Source organism: Ovis aries, chromosome 20 (genome assembly GCF_016772045.2).
Source record: "Ovis aries strain OAR_USU_Benz2616 breed Rambouillet chromosome 20, ARS-UI_Ramb_v3.0, whole genome shotgun sequence".
Lineage (NCBI taxonomy): Eukaryota > Metazoa > Chordata > Mammalia > Artiodactyla > Bovidae > Ovis > Ovis aries.
In genome coordinates this window covers 9,106,314-9,127,238 of record NC_056073.1, presented here as the reverse complement: position 1 = coordinate 9,127,238, position 20,925 = coordinate 9,106,314, and the positions used below count along the sequence as shown (strand labels likewise).

General features: G+C 44.6%; 1 protein-coding gene across 9 annotated transcripts in view; it reads right to left on the bottom strand.

The window, feature by feature from the left end:
- ANKS1A (ankyrin repeat and sterile alpha motif domain containing 1A) overlaps positions 1–20,925 on the bottom strand; it is a 171,947-nt gene that overhangs the window by 66,842 nt on the left and 84,180 nt on the right. For all 9 annotated transcript variants that reach the window (XM_042237560.2, XM_042237561.2, XM_027958432.3 and 6 more), the window contains 3 exons: positions 20,554–20,750; positions 17,040–17,132; positions 12,151–12,271 (listed from right to left, as the gene is read on the bottom strand). In XM_042237560.2, coding sequence (XP_042093494.1) covers positions 12,151–12,271; positions 17,040–17,132; positions 20,554–20,750 — 411 coding nt within the window. The remainder of the gene's footprint in view (positions 1–12,150; positions 12,272–17,039; positions 17,133–20,553; positions 20,751–20,925) is intronic.

Genomic DNA, 20,925 nt, shown 5'->3' with positions numbered 1-20,925 from the left:
GTCAGAAGGCCGAAGTACTGAGCCCAGTGAGAAACAGGGCCCAGCACCATCACTGTGATCCCTCCTTCCATCAATACACGTGTGCGAAATACCCATCTTCAGGGAGCACCCGAAGATATAAAGACGAAGACACGGCCTCTGCTCCATTAGCCTACCAGCTATTGGAAGAGACCAGCGTATAAAGAAATAACTAGAACTCAAAGCAAAGATTAAAGAAAAGTATAAACCAAATGCACAGTACAGTGAGTAGCAACGAGTGTGTGATAATTTTGAAACAAGAGGCTTCTCAGAGGAGGTAGATTTTGAGTTGGACACTGAAGGAGAAGAAAGGCCTTAACAGGCCTCAGAAAAAGTGGAAATAAATTAGAAAATCAGAGACAGGACCCTTGTGCCCAGGGCTCATGGACTCCAGAAGAGAACCCTCGGCCCAAGGCCTTCCTTTGACTGAGAATCACTGTGCTCCCGCCCTGGGAGCTCCACAGCTCCTCAAATGCTCGTCCTCCACTGCCCATGGCACTCCTCCACCTGCCCTTCCAGGAGAGGAGCAGGGGGAACAGGACACGGGGAGGGCTGTGTCCTCACTCTCCCCATACACCAAGGCCCGCCGCTCCACTGAATAGCAGGACAGACCAGCATGCTAATCCCAGTCCCTGCAACTTTCCATTTTTATTCATTCTGGGTGTGCATTTTCCTTTTGCTCTGTGAGCTGCTGAACCAAGGGGTCTTCTCTGCTGCATTTTAATTACTATGATGATCCATGGGGATTCTCAAGGGTTTCTGAATAATAACATTTTAACATTTACACATTTCTAGTCACCCCTGCCAGTTTAAATGAGGGCTGAAAAACGCAGCATGTGAGAGGACTTGCTATGTTAAAACAATCCTCAGGCTCAGAGGAGAAGGCTGGGGTACTCCAGTTTCCCGGGCTGTTCTACTTTCTTTGTGCCCTTAGGATTAGAACCTTCCAAACGCTTAGTCACAGTGGTGAGCGCCAGAAGCTGTGTGTGTCCAGGGAACTCCCAAGTACGGGGATGCTTCTGGAGGGTCACTGTGCTTCCCTCGGAAAGAAGGTCCTGAGTAGGTTATCCAGACATTTGCTGGAGACCATGACCTGACAAGACAAACAGACAGAGAGTCCACACTGTTCCATGACAACCAGAGAAATGGACCAAGAGCTGGACTGGGAGTCAAGCTGGAGCTGCAGCCCCGTGACTTTTCCTCTCTGGGTCTCTCTCAAAAATTAATGGCTGGGATGCATTCTCCAAGGCTTTGAGATTTAGTATGGTTTGAATCTGTGATTAGATGACCTAAGTTCCCTTCCAGCTCTGTGACATTAAAACATGAATAGTAGCAGGGCTTCAGGGGAAATGATTTAACCTCATAGTTAAACAGGCTTTGGATATGGCCACGTTAGGGCTTAAGGGCCAGCTCTAACACCTAACTTTTTCTTCCTCATCTATTAAACAGGGATAAAAATAGCCTCTACTCGGAAGATTTGTCTGGAGATATGCAATGACCTAATCAGTGTAAATGAACCCAGCGCACAGCTGGCCCGTAAGAAGCGTTCAGTTAATGGAAGCTGCCATCATTAGCATTTTTCATTTACAATGGTTTCCAAACTGTTCTTCATGCTAACACGGCACCGAGTCTGGTTTCCTTTTCCCCAGCTCAACAGAGAAGACTGGTTTCTTCTAAGTGGCCCTGTGAACCAGGCAGAATAAAACTCAAATGCCAGGGCAGGTCCAGCCGTCTCGCAAGTTTAGTGCAGAGCTGTGTGTGACAGCACGGCGGAGAACACTCAGGTCAGGAACCACGTCCTCCCAAGACAGCGACCACAGGCACAGCTCGGCCATGAGGCTCAGGACTGTTCTACTAGGCTTGGTCCCGACTACCTGACATCCCCTCGTTTCCCTAAACTCTCCCCTAAGAGCCTGTTCACGGGCTGTTGTTGGACCTCTGGCCCCTCACACTTCCCTGCTCAGCATCACCAGCTCTGCCTGGATCAGCTTCCACTCGGCCATGATATTTAACCAGGCCTGACTTAATAGCACACTTGCCATCTCCGTTTCCCTTGATCTTCTGCCAGTTCCAGTACTGGTTATTCACAACCATTTGCTTTCTCTTCTCCAGTTGCTGGAATGTTGAGCCCTGCTGAATACTCAAGAAGCAACTGACGGAGTCCTCTACCAATTTAACTCAGCTGTCTTCCAATAGCTACCAAGCATTAGGTGCTGGCTCCTCTGTGCCACACACTGTGCTAAGCATGTTCTCTTTTAATATTCACAACAACCATGAGGGAAGAATCTGTATCCCTACTTCACCCGTAGACTGAGGCTTAAAGAGGTTACACAGCTTCCTCAAAGCTGCCAACCACGAAGTGGGAGAGAAGGAATTCAAATACAAGCCTCACTACCAGGCTCAGTCACGCTTTTATTCACCTCGTGAAAACTATGATTTCTCTGTAAGATCAATTCCTCACCTCTTCCCTTGGTGCCTATACTCATGGGAAGATAACTGCACCAATTTACTTAGATGATTTAGAGCAAGCCTCCTTAACTATTTTCAACATCATGTCAAAACCTGGGGATAATTTCACCTCTTCCCACTTGAGAAGCATATCTTCTCATCTGCTGCTGCTGCTAAGTCGCTTCAGTCATGTCCGACTCTGTGCAACCCCATAGACAGCAGCCCACCAGGCTCCCCCGTCCCTGGGATTCTCCAGGCAAGAACACTGGAGTGGGTTGCCATTTCCTTCCCCAACACGTGAAAGTGAAAAGTGTAAGTGAAGTCGCTCAGTCGTGTCCGACTCTTAGCGACCCCATGGACTGCAGCCCACCAGGCTCCCCCGTCCCTGGGATTCTCCAGGCAAGAACACTGGAGTGGGTTGCCATTTCCTTCTCCAACGCGTGAAAGTGAAAAGTGAAGTCGCTCAGTCGTGCCCGACTCTTAGCAACCCCATGGACTGCAGCCCACCAGGCTCCTCCGTCCGTGGGATTTTCCAGGCAAGGGTACTGGAGTGGGGCGCCACTGCCTTCTCCAATATTTTCTCATCTAGGATTCCCCAAAGGCCGTCTCACTGCCCGATGATTTTTCTAGTCTTCATCCTTCTAGCTCTTACTATATCACTTGACACTGTTCACTAGTTGCCCCCATTCTCTCCTCCTTCCTTGGTCACGGGACTTTTTTAGACTGGCTCACAACCACCTAATAAAGACTACATTTCTTATCTCGGTGGCTAGGTGTAGCCACATGACCAAGCTCTCGCCCATGGGTTGTTAGTGAGTGGTTTGTGCAACTTTTGAGAACCATCTTCAAAGTGCCCTTCTTCTCTTCCTTCTGGCCTGGGCTGATAGCTTAAACTTCAACAGTTGTCTTGAACTGTAAGATGGTAGAAGGAAACCAGGTCCTTGGCCACCGTGAACTGCCATCCTAGCTTTAGACTTCTTACTTCTGGACTATCTGATGTAAGACAGACTGTTATTTGGGGGGTTTTGGAAGTTCAGCCTGGCTTCTAAGACACTGCATGATCCTGGCTATCTTCCCATGTTTTTCCTCTCTGCCGCTAAATGTAAGTTCTATTCCTGACATCTTCAATCTCTCTATTCTTTCCCTCAACTGATTTTCTCTTACGTTATCTATCACTTCAACGTGGATGATTCATGAATCTGTATTTTAATCATTACATCTTCCTTGAACATCAGACCCACATTTCCAAGAGTTTATGGAATACTTCTAGCTGGATATTTTGGCAACTGAAATACCTCAAACTTAACATAATCCGGAATTGGACTTATTTCCTCAAATGTGCCCCTCCTTCAATCCTCTGTTTCTGTTAGTTGCATAATACTTCCCCAATTAACCAGGCTCAAAACCTCAGACTCATCTTTAATGCCTTCTCCTCCTCATTCACCCATATTTGGATGAATGTAAGATCCTGCTAATGCTACCTGTTTAAAACCTCTGCTATCCATGTTCTCCTTCCAGTCACTTCCTATCATCCCTCTAGTCTGAGCTCTAATTTCCTTTAAGAGATTCCTTGAGATCTCTCAACTTCAAGGTGTCCCTAACTCCAGTCTCTCCCAACCGCATCTGAGATTCTACAATTACACATACACTCAGCACTCCATATCCATGGGCTCTGCACTGGTGGATTCAACCAGTCACAGATCTAAAATCCTCAGAAAGAAAAAAAAGTCCCAGAAAGTTCCAAAAAGCAAAATTTCAATTTACTATGGACCAGCAACTACTTACCACTGTTTACACTGTATCAGGAATCAGAGTAATTCAGATGATTTAAAGTATATGGGAAGCTACATGGAGCTTATATACAAAAAACTATGCCATTTTACATAAGGGATTTGAGCATCCAGGGATTTTGCTATGTGAGGGGGAAGGAGGCGAGGGTGTCCAGGAACAAACCCCCTGAGGACACCGTGACGACTGCTCTTAAAGTGTGGTTTCTATCCTGTCACCTCATTCAAAAAGTTTCAACAACACTTCACTGTCTGAGGAATACAGACCGCCATCTGAGATCCAATATTCGACGACCAGTCCTTTGTTCCAACCACACTGGATTATTTACCGTTATCCAAACATGCTGTCGTCTCCCACCATCTTACTGTTACTGATGCCACATCCTCTGCTTGGAAAGGCCCTCTTCTTCCTCACTTCTGCTCATCAAGTAGAATTCTCTATTTTGGGGTTCAGCTCAAATGCACTTCCTTCATAAAGCCATCTCTGATCTCTTACACTGACATAATTTATCCCTTTTTGAATTCTAAAACTACTTTTATACCACTTTAACATATTTTGACCTTTTATGATTATTTTACATATGTCTCATGTATACATATGTAAATAAATGGCTGTCGATACATTCGGTGGAAAAAATAGCTTAGCTATTGGATGCATGGCTTACAAAGCTCGAACTTATTCCATAATGGAAAGAAAAGTAAACTGTTCCAACTCAGAAATATACATTGAAAAGATACTATAGGGCTCCTCTGATATGAGGGGTGAGAGAAGAGGAAGCTGCTGAAGATGAGGCCTAACTGTCACACTCTCTCATTTACAATTTTTGCCTTTGGGAAAAGCACCCAAATTCACTCCCTATAATCTACCAAGAAAAGCTGGCCTGGACTTCCACATTAAGACGGCTGACTGAATGCAGGTACTTGCTTCAACCTTCTTCCCATAGTCTTACTAAAGGGGGCCTTCTACTAAAAGGTGTGCAGAGCACACCTGACAAAACTCAGTCCCAAGCTGCCAAAAGGAAAAGCCGAGCTTCACACTATAGAATTCCCCAAAGGCTCGGAGACTGGCAGCGCTGTGGATGTGGGAGTAGAGAGAGAAGCTAAAATAACATTTTTCCTCCCCTTCAAAAAGATTAAGGTCTTCACGAACTTCACACAGACCCAAATGCACAGGTCTCAGGAGCAATGACTGAACTGCATCTTAAGACCTCAGAGGTGTGGCATGTGCCAAGGACTCCCACGTATCACTGTCTTCTGATAATCGTGCGTCTCTGTCCTAAGCTGAGTAACCACTTCACCTGGACCGAAACACTGCACTATCAGTGGATGCTGCAGAAAAGCAGCACAGAGAACAATGGCTTCTAGAGGTCCCGGCTACCTTCCCATTTACTAACAAACTTGTCCACTGTTTCTCTGAGCAGGACCATGCCCCCAGTGTTCAGGGGGCAAAGAGTTAAACACGAGAGAGAAATAAGTGACTGTGCTAAACGAAACAGGAAGCATTGTTCTCCTATGCCAGTCTTGTATTAAGATTTCAGAAGACTTTTTCTACATTTGAAACAACTGAAATAACAGAGGAATATCTAGCTGGATAAAACTGTCATAAAACCATCTGAGTCTAGCGCCTTTATTGGGGAGGGAGGATGGGTTTTCCACTTCATGGATCTATTAAAGTTTTCTCCTGTCAGTTTTTGTCATTTCTATAGACACAACTGGCATTTCTGGAGATTCTTCACTGTGAAGGTTTGTCCTGCATGCTTAGCATTCCTGGTCACTGGGCACCAAATGCCAACATGAACCCTTCCTCAACTAGTCATCGTGATTAATTCAATAACTCACCCAGACAACTCTTTCCAAGAGGACGGGAGCAACTCTAGCCAAATAAAATTTATTCTTATTAATTCTTTCTATTAATTTTTAAAATCTCTGAATTTGTGGTTACATATATTTCTTATATGATTCCTAAACGCTGTGTTCCCCTTTTCTTGATCAGAAATGTTGAGATATTTTAAAAAACAGACAAGTTTTCATTCTAATTATCAAGCCTACTGCTTTTTGCTTTGTTTGTAAAATTTCATTTCTGCTTTGTTTCTTTCTGTGTTTAACTGAAGTGTAAATGCATACCATAAAGTAGGTGACCTGTTGTATCTGCTTTTATCTGTATTAATTGCTCTCTGAAACTTTCTCCTGCTTAGTTTTAGTCTTTCTTGTTCTTAACAAATGAATTTAAGAAGAAAAACTTTATGCTGAGTACCACTTTGGCCAAATATTATCAGTGCTTAAGCAAAATATTTCTACTACCATTAATTTCTAAGTTGGAAAATGATAGAAAAGAAAGAAGATAGGCAACTCACAGACTAAATATATAATACTAATCAATAAGATAAGATGCTCAGTTTCACTGGATCAGGGAAATGCCAAATTCAGAAATCACTTTCTTTGCTTACTATGGGAAAAAATACGAAAAAATGATAATGTTCTGTGTTGGTAAAGGTACAGGGAAAAGAACACACTCATTCACCGTTGAGTAGGGGCCAAGTGGCTCCACCAACAGATCTAGACATGTACCTACATTCTGACCTGCCAATTCTACTTTCTGTCAATGTCTTTTAGAGAAACATTCTTAATAGGCATGAAGAATGTCTGTATGGAATGTTCACAGCAGCATAATTTATAACAGAGAAGTAATACTGAAGACAACTTAAACACCCATCAGTTAGTGAAGAGAAAAATGAGTTATGGAAGGGCTTCTCTGGCGGTCCAGTGCCTGGGACTCTGTGCCTAACGCGGGGGCCCAGGCCGAGCCCCTGGTCAGCAAACTGGATCCCACACACTGCAACTAGGAGTTCCCAGGCTGCAACTAAGACTCGGTACAGCCAAATGTATACATATGACGAATTTCCAAATAAAATAAAACATTTTTTAAAATGAGTTATGGGCTGTTTAACAACAATTTTAAAATAACAAGGTAGACTTTTAGAACTGTGACAAAATTTATTTATGGTCTATGAACAGCTTTAAAAGAAGTTTACAAAATAGTTTGTAAAATATGATCCTATTTTAAGTTAAAAGCAAACAAAACAATTTCATATGATCACTTTTGTATAAAGATAGCACATGCCCTGAAGTAAAAAATAACATACTTTCAAACTACAGTCATCTCTGGTAACTGAGTAGCAGAGAGGTGAGAAAAATCTGAGCATTTTATTTGTATTCACTTTTGTATTGTTTAAAATTTTTCCTTCCAGTGAGCTAAAATGAGTGTAATTTTAAAATGTAATTAAAAATAACTCCTATCCCACCCCTCACATTGTAATTTCTAGTATTATAAAGGGGGAGCTGAAAGCTCTGGTAGTCTCATTAACATGGCCTTTTTGAAAATTGATGAATTAATTCATAAAAGCTGCCTAAGATAATGACATAAGTGGAAAAGCAGGCAAAATTTAATATGTACTAATGCGCGACATCATCTGCTGACTTGCCTCACTCTGACCAATCCTAGCAGGCGTTTCTTCCAGGCTACTGAGAAATTGGCAGAGCCTATTTTCATATTTAATGTCGGCACTCCTTTGTCTGAAAGCTCTTTGAGTTATCTAAGCAGCTTGCCTGGAGGCAGGCACACTTCTCATGCTGTGGTTCAATTAAATCTGCGTCCAGCACAGCCCACTCTCAACAGTTAGCTCAATATTGCAGAGCTGGAAGAAACCAAAGCCAAGGAGCATGAGATGTGAGGTCAGAAGTCCTCCTGGGTAGCTTTCCCCTGGACCTAGAGATTTCTTAACCTGAGGGCAGAAATGTCCTATCAAGGTCACTTGGCCCCACTTACGAAGTTCATCTGACTTTCCCCTTTCCTTCCTTTCAAAGGTTGAGTCGGCTGACCTTATAGTGGTTCCAGATCAGATCTTTGAAAGAAAGAATTAGAATCTCATTCCTCCATGATGCTAAAGATTCTTCCCTTACTAAAAACTCCTTTCAAGGGACTTTTCTGGTGGTCCCCAGTGGTTAAGGTTTTCTGTTTCCAATGCAGAGGGGGTTCCGGTTTAATCCATGATCAGGGAACTAAGATTCTACATGCCTTGCAGCCAAAAACTGATAAAATAAATTTGAAAAATTTTAAAAACAAAAAAACACCCTTTTCAAACAGAGCATTACACTCTTTAAGGGTTAAATTTCAGTATGATTTATTACTAAACTACTAGAGCAAGTATCAGAGCTCCACCCACTCTGCAGCACTAGTCACAATAGCCAAGACATGGAAATAACCTAAATGTCCACTGCCAGATGAATGGATAAAGAAGATGTACTACGTATATACGATGGAATACTAGTCAGCCATAAAAAAGGAGAAAAGAATATCGTCTGCAGCAACACGGGTGCAACTAAAGATGCTCATACTAAGTGAAACAAGTCAGAAAGAGAAAGACAAATACCACACATCACTTAGGTGGTTGTTGCTTAGTCACTAAGTCGTGTCCAACTCTTTTGTGACCCCACGGGCTATAGCCTGCCAGTCTCCCCTGTCCATGGGACTTTCCAGGCAAGAATCCTGGAGTGGGCTGCCATTTCCTTCACCAGGGAATCTTCCCGACCTGGGATTGAACCTGAGTCTCTGCACTGGCAGGAGGATTCTATCAGGGAGCCATCAAGGGAAGCCCACGTTACTCATCGATGGAATCTAAAATATGGCACAAACGAACCTACAAAGCAGAAGGAGACTCATGGACATACAGAAGAGACTTGCAGTCGCCAAGAGGGAGCAGGGGAGGCAAGGGGTCAACTGGGAGTTTGGGGTAGACAGATGCCAACTATTACATTTAGAATGGATAAGCAACAAGGTCCTAATGTACACCTCAGGGAACTGTATTCAACATCCTATGATAAACCATAATAGTCTTACATTAAAAAAGAATGCATATATATATGTATAACTGAGTCACTTTGCTCACAGCAAAGACTGACACAACATTGTAAATCAACTATACTTCAGTCAAAAAATGTGGAGAAAAAAAATAAATTCTAGGTCTAAATGTATACCAAAAGCCGTAACATTTCTAGAAGAAAATACAGAGAAAAACATTAGTGACCTTATACTTTAAAAAAAAAAAAAAGGTAAACTTGAATTTTATCAAAATCAAGAAACTTTTGTTCTTCAAAAGACACTGTTAAGGGGATAAAAAGACAAATTACAGACTAGGAGAAAATAAGATATCTCATAAAGAATTTAAATCCAAAATATATTAAAAAATCCTTACAACTTAATAATAAGAAACAACCTAACTTTTTTTAATGAGCAGAAGATCCGAACAGACCATTCATTAGATACAAGGATGCCAAAGAATCTCATTAATAGATGTTCAATACCATTAGACATTAGGAAAATATAAATTAAAACCAGAGTGAAATATCACTACATACCTATTTGAATGGCTAAAATTTTTAAAAACTGACAATATTAAATCCCAGAGAACATACATAGCAATTATAACTCTGATGGGACGTAAAATGGTAGAACCATTCTGGAAAATGGTTTGGCATTTCCTTATAAACCTAAGCATATATTTATAAAGCACCTAGCAGTTTTATTTCTAGTGTTTACCTCAGAGAAATGAAAACTATGTTCACAGAAATGCCTGTATGCAAATGTTTACAGTAACTTTATTTGCAACTGCCAAAAACTGAAAACGGCCCAAATGGCCCTCAACCAGAGAATGGATAAATTGTTGTACATCCATTCAATGGAATACTACTCAGAAATGAAAAGGAACAGGTTACTAATACATGCAACAACAAGGATGAGTCCCAATGAATTATGGTAAGTGAAAGGGCCAGACTCAAAAGGGTACTGGAATATTGTGATTTATAGGAAATATATACTTGGTCATTCAGATGACCAAAATGTATTTCTCAGCTATATTTGGCTTTTATTCATAGTCCCTAGCCCATAATCTTCCAAAACAAAAGGAATTTTCTGATTAAGATATTAATGAAGGTGACTTCTGGATCCTACCCCAGGGTGGGGGATGGTTGTCAGGGTAATCAGTCATGTGATTAGAGGGTTGAACGTTTGGTCCCATCCCCTGATTTCTTGAGGAAGGGAGAAGGGGTCTGAGGTTCAATCAATGCCATTGGAGGATGATTCAGTTAATCAAGACTGGGCAATGAAGCCTCTATTAAAACCAAAAAAGACAGCTTTTCAGCCGGTCCCACTTTTTCTAACAGCTTCCATGCTAGGGAAACCAGAACACTTCTGCATGCCAGCACGCCTGGGCCCACGCTCGAGGAGGACAGAAGCTCTATTCACCAGGACCTTGCCCTATGCACCCCTTCATTTGGCTGTCGCTTTGTACCCTTTAATATCCTTTTATGATAAATTGGTAATCTAGTGAGTATGTGGGTTTCCCTCAGTTCTGTGAGGCATGAGGCATTTAATCTCTGATTTATAGCCAGTCAGTCAGAAGTCCAGGTAACAACCTGGACTTGGAACTGGCATCCTGAGCTGGAGGGGGTCACTGGAGCCTCCAATGTGTAGCCAGTTGGTCAGAGGCAGAGACCTGGGCTTGTGATCTGCACCTGAAGTGGAGGGCCGTCTCACAGGGCTGAGCCTCTTAGGTTGGAGTCTGAGGCCCCAGTGGCGTCAGATAGCTGCTTCTCGATGTGGGGAAGCCTGCACACCCGCACACGCAGAGGGGCTGGGCCTGGGGGCCCTTCTGTCGGCATGCGCTACAAGACCCCACTCATACAATGTTCTGGAGAAGGCGAAAATCACAGGGACAGACGCTGGAGCTGAGACTGTAAGGGAGGGGCAGGACTGACAACAAGAGGGTGCAGAACCTTCTGGTGAGCAAACCATGCTTTATCTTAACTGTGGGGCAGCAAACAACTGTCTTTGCCAAAACTCACAAAACTGCATACAAAAAGGCTGGATTTTACTGTTTCTGAATAACTTTTTTTTTTTTAAGAAAAGCTCCAAATGGAAACCATAAAAACAAATCAAAACAAAACTACTATGAAAATAACCCAAACTTTATGCACTCAAGGAGAAACCTTTTACACAGGACTGTTGAAACTAAGGTCTGCAGTATCAGACAAATCCACACACGCTCTCTTAGCCACCGCTACCCTGACAGGCCTCGCAGAGGGTGCTGTCAAAGACGCCACTGCATCCCCCGCTCTTACCTGCGCCCCGGGCTGTCAGAGGGTGGAAGGAGGCACTGACAGCGCCTGTGAAGGGCCCCAGGCCGGCGGGCTACAGGGAGCTGCGAGGGGCCGTGGGGGCTCCTCCACGGCAGTGGGAATCACACCGCCCTTCTTGCTCGTCCTTAGGAGACAGAGGTCGTCACAAACGCTCCAGCGGGGCACACTCACTCCGGCGGGGACTGCAAGCACGCAGCCTGGCCCGTTCTCAGTCCTGCAGCCCTCACCCCTCACAGAGGCAGCTGGATTTCGCAGAGGCGATGAAAGTAGGCCAAGGCAACTGAGCACTCCAGTTACTGGTGGCAGCCAATCACGGGCCCCTCCCCAGGAGTGGCTCGCTCTGAGGTCAGGCCTCAAAGCGGAGTCTGTGCCGTCAGCCTGAACCCAAGGGGAATGACTTGTTGGGCCTGTTTTTCCACCACGGGAACTTGAGGATTTGTGATTTGAGACCCCAAATCAATCTCGGCCACAAGGCTGCCAGCCTTCCCTCCCTCGGCACTCACCTAGTCTGACCTGACCTTTTCCTTGCTCCATATGCTCAAAGGTGACAAGTCCACTCCAGCCCGGGGTATTAAAATGAAAGGCCATAATACGCCCACCACCCAGAATGCCCTGAAACCCAACTCGCCCAGCCCAAGGAACACCATTGTCTCCTTCGGCCCTTGTGGAGCTGTTTCTGCCAGGAGGGGGGTGGGGGCTCTACCTTTTGTCTTTCCATCCACGGACACCAGCTTCTTTGTCTCTGCTGTCAGCAGCAGCTCATAAGGGTGTTCATCCTCCTCCTTGGCTGCGCTCCCCTGAATCCAGGGTCTCATGGCCAAGACCTGAGAGAGAAAGCACGTACTTCTCAGGCGGGGGGCTAACACCCAGACAGGCTATGTCAAATAAATTTGAGATTATCAGCTCCTTTTTCTTCAGAGAGGAAGAGAGGAGGGGAAGAGAAGGTAAGTCAGTCAAGTGTCACAGGGATTACAACGGCTCTCCTGGCCACACATCTGGGCCTCAAATCTCAATGGCCTCTGATTAAAACACTTCCCTTTCCTTCCCTCATTTCATCTTTCAAAATGCCATAAATAAAACCCAAGATCCTCCCCTCCCCTGCCTTGCCCCTCTCTGCGTGATCTCTTTTCTGTGGATAACACCTCCCGAGTGGTTTTCAGTCACCATGCATCATAAGGCCTTCTCTCTCCACGTTTTTTTCTAATATTTAATACATTCACACAGTACCCCAAAGGCTGGAATCCTTCCCCTCTTCTCAAGAGGGGATCAACATGATTTCTAACTAACCCTGACTGACATACATTTACTAGGAACAAAGCTGTCTGTAAATCCTCTATTTCTGTGAGCCCTTCTTCATAGGCCCCAGGGTTATAGATGAGGATTTTCCCAAAGCTGGCTTCCTAACACACGTAGGAGAACACAATCTTAAATCAATTCTACCAATCTCTGTTCTGAAGAGAGGCAAGGATGAATTTCAGTGGAGAAAAAGCAGCTCTGTCTCCTGAGAAACCCCTAATCCAGGCAGCCAAGTGTCTCTGATGAAATGACTGGCCAGAGCTGGCCCCGACATCTGCCAACCGGCTTGAGTCAGCTGGGGGCCTGTAGCCACAGCCAGTCATGGTACCAGAGGAGCCAAGTGTCTCAACACAAGCCAGAAACACGACGGTTCATGCTACAGTTGCACTGAGAGAGAGGATGGAGATACTTGCTATAGAGGATAATTCTGGCTCATCGGTGCTAAGAATCCAATGCGTTTCACAGGCAAATTAAATATAATACTGGCTATTACAAAAGCAAACCAAAGCACAAAATCTCTGATTGAGGAGTTTGGCTGGAACAAGGGATATATTACGAAGGAGGGGGTGAGAGGGACTCACGAGTCCATCTCACAAACAAGGGGACCCTACAAGTCAGGCGTTCTGGTGCACCCAGAAACCTCCTCCTTTATTGACATGTCCCACGGCTCACTGGAAACAAATCGGGTTTGTCATTCATCAGGATTTGGCTTCTTGGAGGCATAGCTCACAGCGTTACAGACTAATGAGATAACAGATTCTAGCAGCCTCAGATTCAACCAGAGACTGCAGCTCCTGTCTGCTAACAAGGCTGCCACGCCAAAGACAATGACGGTCTCTCCAAAGTTCTGCTGAGCGCAGCAGGCACCTCCACTTCATGAGGGCCACCTGACAGCTAAAAACTATTTCATCACAGGGAGCCATTTGCCTGTATTACTTTATTCCTTTCGCCTCATCATAGGAACACAATTAAGGGAACAAAGAGGGGCCATGAAGCAGTTCAGACAGCGTCAACTTAACACCACAGGCTTCACAGACAGGAATGTGTGTTCTGCAACTTGACACACCCAGGGCCATCACTTGGGCAGAGCCCTGGAAATCTGATTCTGTGAGTGTTCTGCACGCAGTCAGGGCTCTCACAGAGCCCCAGGCAGTCTTCTCTGCGAGGTATTTGACAGCCTGGGTGCCTGGCCTATAATATCCTTTCTTCCCAAGCAGAACAGGGCTGATGACTTCCATCTGGAAAATCAGGCTACTGGACCTGCATTCACTCCCTGCCTGGCTCCTGTGCAGGACAACCGGAAGCAGAGAACCAGCAATGGCAGAGCTGGAGGGGCCCGAACCATTACAGCCACAGCTAGGGAGCATCTGGTTCCAGCTCATTCCTTCAGCGAATGACAAAACCCAGTTCTCAGAGAGGTTCCAGCAGAGCCAGGGCCAAAAAATTCACCCCTCCTCCAGATTCTAGAGTTGGCCTCTATTTTTTTCTGGGAAGTATGGTTTCTCCACTCAACTAGGAACCGTCTCCCCACTTCAGATGTCTAATGAGGGTCCCCTGTTTAGACCCACACGATCGTAGGGTGATCTTTTCCTCTTGGTCCTGGCCTCTGCCAGCTATGGGATTAAAATCTCATGAAAAAGCAATAAACTGCCTTTCTGCAAGCGTTCCCAGTTCCCACTCAAGAAGCCTTGTGTCACAGAGAATAAGGCAGTAACTGATTTTCAATAGACAGGATTCCTCTTTTTATAAATTACTCCTTAATCTTTTTTCCCCCTTCCAGGGCTTGCAATAAATCAAAAACAACAACCAAAAAACCCCCACAAAAAACAAAAATGTATTCTCTGCTCTACGGAGAGTGACATTTTAGCTGCAGAAAAAAGCAACCACCAGTCGGCACCTAACTATGACCATGGAATGGCCCACCCGGGTGTGGGCAGCTTTCTGGGGAGAGATATCACAACAGCTGCAGCTTCCCATGAATGTTCAGCACATCTAAGCAGAGAGAAAACACTCTTGAGCCCAATGCAGTTGGCAGCCCATTTGGTGGGGTAAAAACATCTGAATAGCTGAATGTATGTGTGTGTATACGTTTGATTTTTTTGAGGCAGTTTCATGATCTGGTTGTTACGCTGATCAGCTTTCCTGGACCCAGGCACACTCAGTTTCTCTTAATGGCTTCCGTGGATGATCTGAGACCTCAGGAATGGGAAACAAACACCAGGGCAGAGTGCGCACCTCCTACGATATGAGGTTTGGGGTATTAAAGCTTTGAGTATATAAGAAATGAAGATGGTGAAGGCTAGAGTCCAAATTTTTTTTAAGTCCACTTTTGGAGAAGATCTATCCACTCAAACTACAGTAAACAGAATCTGCTTGGATATTAAAAGGATAATGACCCAGACCACATCATCTCTGTATTCATGTATTTATAATCATTGCTTCGGAAGCAAAGCCAGGGTTCTCAGGGTCTTCCAAATGTTGACTATGGTGGCCCAACTGATCCAGAATTCCAGGCTATTGGAATATGTATCTCAGACAGTCTCCAACCCAGAAGAGTTGTAGGGAGATTTCTCCTCCTACTACTTCTTGATAACAGTATTATTGCCAAACTGTATGCCCTAGAGGGTCCTGGGAGAAGAGAAAGTGCTGGTCATCCAACATTTCTTTAAGAGTCTTCCCCTTACCCCTGGACTTCAGAAATTTTACTCCAAGTCCTTATTAAAGAAGCAGCATAAGGCATTTACAGAGAGCCAGCCCTGACTGAAGATGCTCTGTTATTGCTAGGCTTCTCCTTGTAAAAAGGGAGTAATAAAACGAACCTCTACATAAAAACATGTAGGGATTTACTACATGCACGTGTATCTGCTGGCAATGTATTATTACCCTAGAGCCTGTAATTCTAGAGACCCCTTAATCGAGACATAATAATATGTATTTTGTAATTAAGGGATAGAAAAAAATAAGAACAGAATTTGTATCTAGTATGGAAATTAGCCCCTACCTCCAACACTGATTTTTATATTCTTAAAAGGATTTCCTTGTATTTATACACATTGTTAAACTGAAGTCATCCTTATGGCTGCAGCTGTTTATATTAAATAAAAGAACCTGTCTCACTAGATGGTCCATAGCAGTAAAAAAAAGTCAGCTCTGACTTTTGGCGACTAAGTAATGAGATTTAATTGATTAATGTGTGTTAGCTGATTTTTAAGTTAAAGAATAATAGGGCACTGAATGAGCTACAAAAGACTATTGAAATTATAAAATATTTTGAATAAACAATAAATGTGTTCTCTGAATGGTGGGAAGTGTTAAAGGAGCATTAGGAAGATGCAAGATTAAGGAAAATATGATTTTCTTCATATACCTAAGTTAGAAGATTGAACTATTTGCCCATGACAACATTTCTTAGTTTAAAAAGTGAACTATTCTTTTCAAATAGCCTCCTTTGATGTCCCCTACCTATCCCCTGACTCCTATTTCTCCTCTAGTTGAGTTTTCATGACATTTTCCATGTTTGCCCTGGTGCAAGATTCTTCACGGGAAATGAAAATGGAAAATGCAAAAACGGAAACAAGACCTTTGGGTCAAAAGCAAATCTTGCTCATCTGGGCCTTCCTTGGTGGCTCAGTGGTAAAGAATCTGCCTGCCAACGCATGGGACGCGTGTTCAATCCCTGGTCTGGGACGATCCCACATGCCACAGGGCAACTAAGCCTGTGCTCTAGAGCCATGAGCCACTAGTACTGAAACCCACATGCCTAGAGGCCATGCTCTGAAACAAGAGAACCACTACGAAGAGAAGCACGCCCACTGCAACTACAGAGTAGTCCCTGCTTGCTGCAACGGAGAAGGCCTGTGCACAGCAATGAAGACCCAGTGCAGTCATAAATACATAATTTTTTTTTAAAAGGTTGCTAATCTGATCCAGTGTAGAGAACAGTGATTGGTAGGGTATGCTATACTTTGTATGAAAAGACAACACAGGTTCAAAGGCCAAAGGAGAGACTGCTTAGCCTAATGGAACCAGGAGAAAATGTGGATGATGGCTGGCTTTCCATGTGGCATGGCAGATCAATAACTGGCCTGCCTGCCAGACAGCCCTGGTAAAATTCCTTGCTTAGTACTTTTGGGTGAGTTTGAAAGGTCTTGTTCTGGATTACTGACACACACAACAGAATTTCACTAATCCAAAGAGGTGGAAAGAAAATGAGATAGCAAAGTCTTCAAGTACACACTGGATGCACTTAGCAAAAAATCATATTTCAGTGATGGGAATAAATCCTGAACTCTCTACCTCAGAAGCTGTCAAGGGAAAATACTTCTTATCTATGTGGTCTTCTTCTTCTTCATCGGGTGGTGGTTTTGCTGGAGGCGGAGGACGTTCTCTCTGTAGAAAAGAAAAATAAGTATTTTACTATCTCTTCTTTCGAGAACCTAACTTTTTTGGTTTACTCTTATCTTTGCCTTTGGGAATAAAAAAGAATAATGTACAGAATTCCCCTGACAGACTAAACTCAAGGTTTAGTATCTGAACAGATGGAGAACTCTACACACACACACAATTCAATTACCGTTGCTTTGTTTTTTGATCTTTATAGCAGAGACTACAAACACGTCTGTCATATCCTTGGCCATACTGAGAAATATCAGCACTAAAAACACAACTGCCTCATCAGAAAATGTCCTTCGTGATAGCAATACACAAACTCCAGTGTAGGAAAACCAGTGGCTCAACTTCCAATCTACTGGGGAAGAGGAAACAGTAAATCAAAAGAGCCAACTCATCAGAATTCTAACAAACCAAAGTTATTAGGGAAATAACAAGGAAAGCAATCTAGGACAAAAACATCAATTCCTGCTCAAAGTGAAAGTGCTAGTCGCTCAGTCGTGTCTGACTCTCTGCAACCACATGGACTGCACCCACCAGGCTCTTCTGTCCATGGAATTCTCCAGGCAATAATACTGGAGAGGGTCGCCATTCCTTTCTCAGGGGATCTTCCTACTGCCAGGTTCAAACCCAGGTCTCCTGCATTATAGGTAGATTCTTCACCATCTGAGCCACCAAGCTTAATGCTACTCCTATTTATTAGCAGAGCTCAGAACTCGTCTCTTGTCCTTGGTCACTTTCTTCAGTGAGTACTACTATATATCATTAGCATATGAAAATCCTATTTCATCTCAGCCCATTAAAAAAAAGGAAGAGTTGTCAGTTATCTGCCCTCACAGGGGTTGGCCAGCTTTTTCTTAAAGGGCTACACAGTAAGTATTTTAGGCATTGCGGTCAGCTCTGCCATGCAGCCATCTAAGCAGCCATAGAGGATATGTAAATGAGTGGGTGCGGTTATGTTCTAAATACAACTTTATTCACAAAAACAGGCAGCTGTTTGTGGGCCTCAGTTCACTAGTCTCTACCCTTAAGCAAGAAACTCACTGAAGAAGAGATTATCAAGATCACGGCAGACAGTTTCAGGAACACACAGAACGATCTTTGGTGAAAGAAAGACGAAGAGCCACTGTCCCTGCTGGACTCTCAATGTCTTCATATTCCAAAGTCCTATTCATGCCTGAGAGCTCATGTTCCTACAGGGAAGGGAGCCGGCTTGCAGGCCCCTTCCTTGGCTTGTAGGTTAGTTCACTGTGTTGCTAGAACAAGAGTATTTCTAAATATCTGGGTGGAGGTGAATGTTGAAGTGACAGCCTCCAAGAAACCTGTAAGGAAAGACACTTTTCCCATTTTAGGAGCTGCCGCGTTAGTTAGCACTCAGCTCCGTGATCCCTCTGTTAAACACACTTTTCTGGCTGGTATTACATCTTGATAATCTGGTCATTCCCCTAGTCCCTGCCACCAGATGGGTGCCCAGTGGCAACAACTCCAACGCGGTCAAGCCAAGTAAAGCTATTTAGGTCGAATTTCCCACTAAGTCCACTTTCCCCACCCTCCTTGCTCCAGAAGTACAGGGACAAACCTGGTCCCAGTGACACCTTGTAAGGAGGGGAACAGCAAATGGAGCAGGCCCATAATCACACTAGTTATCCAACCAAGGGACACAATAACCGAGGAAAACCAGAATGAAGCAAAATAAAAGTGACTCGTCCTAGATGCCTCTTCAAGGCGAGAGACGCCTAGAAAGAACAGTCTGAAAGGTTTCTATGGAAGTGGTGATCACCAGGGACCCTGGAAGGAAAGAAAAGCATGAGTCTCTCTTTTCTACCATGAAAACTTTGGCTGAGGGGCTACAAGGCTGACTCATACATAACTATCTGCTATGTTTACAAGACAGGGAACAGTTCCTTGGCCACAGTTAATTATCAAGGGCCAGGAAGGCAGCACAGCCACAACATCCTCAAATAAAACTGGCAAAGGAGGCATCCCCAGTTTCTACTTAGCAGGACCACAGGAGGCTAGATTCCTAGAGTGGGATGAACAAAGAGCCCATGTAAGTCAGTGGCTGAGCCCACAGGAACTTGGTCATTCAAAGCTGACTTCAGCAACCCTGTGTTCTTCTTGCAAAGCCTCCAGCTCCCTCTAATGGGCATCACCGGTAAGTGCCACAGATGGCAGTGTCTTCTTCCACAGGTTGGATTGGCCTATTTGTACCTAACAGTGAAAGAAGTGAGAAAACAAACAAAAGCAAACCAGCTCTGTCTGCAGAAGCACTTTGTGAGTGGTGCCTGGCACACAAGCTTGCTTTGACCACCGACAAGGAGTTTATCACACTCCCTGGTAACACCCACTCTGGGGGTGCTGCCACAAGGTCGGCAGGCCTTTCCAAAATCCACGCGGAAATGCTGGGACAGGGCAGGGCCAGAAATCCAACAAAAGAGAACACCAAAACCATTTGGCCATTCCCAGGGCACTAATGAAAAGTCCGAGGATCGCCAAGCAGCCAAAGGATCGTCAAAATGGTCATAAGCCAGATTACCACCAAAGGGAAGGGCCAGCCTCTCCAACAGGAAGATGTAATATACACCTGAAAATATGCCCCAAGGTGGGACTATCACTGGAATCCCATTACAGCAGCGCCTGTTTATGAGGAGCACAGTGCTCAAAGCCTCAAACTGCGGCACTGCCAGAGCAGGGAGGAAGGGCCATGGGACCACTGACTCGGGCCTAGACTCACAGCAAAGCTCCAGGGGAGACAGCGGGGTAAGGAGTCTGGAGAACAATGTTCAAGGCTAGAAGAAGCAAGTACTACAGAAAGAACCAGTCAGATGGGAAGGTTGACCTTTTGAGGGAAAAATTCAGAGTTGTCCTCCTTCCACCATTTCAAAGCCTGCAGGGTTATAACTATGGGAAAAATGGGAAGGTATATGCTAACATATCTGCATCTGTTTAAGCCTTGCTACAACCCTGCCGAACACAGACTCTGTCCAAATCCAGTGGGTAACTTTTCAAGGGCAAATGGAAGGTCAACATGTACTCAGGGCAGACAGGAAGTTATTCAGTAAGCTCTTCCATCGATGGACCTGCTCTCTGGAAAGAAGCCAACAATACATAGCAAAGACACCAAACACGGAAGCAGCGCTAAGCCTAACACAAATAAAATGCTTCAATTTGCTCTAAGAACAATCGAGTAACAGAAAGATGCCAACGGGTTATACTGAAACTGAAAAACTAAAATTATACCTCAACATGACCTGCATAGTTAGACCCAACTAAGCAAGAGGGGGAAAGGCAGAGGGGGAGCCACCAGGAGAATAGGTGGAGGCGGCCTAGGCCTCTGAGATGCAGCTGGCACTGGGGGCCACACTTCCCTTCCCCCGTTCCCCAGCAGAGCAGAGGTGACAACAGAACCCGGGCCACATACAGGCCTCACTCCAGCAGCTTTCCCTCCGGCCGCCTCAGCCTCCCTGCTCACAGAGTCCCGGTCGGACGAGCGTCCGCTGGCCGTGCTATCCAGGGACTGGCAGGAGACAGCATTGTACAGCGCCTCATAGGGACCCTCCTCTTCTCTGTTGGTGTTAAAATCGATGATCAGTTCAGTCACTGCTTTCTCCAGGTCACCTAAAGAGGAGTGGGAAGGCAAGAATTGGTGAGAGGAGGACACAGTCTCGGACTTCCCACCACGGCAACTAGCCAAAGCCCCTCCAATCACCTGAACTTGACCAGCGTTAACCCAGAGCAGGAAAATAAATTATGGCTCTCTCCATGGACAAGACTAAATACAGAATTTCATCTG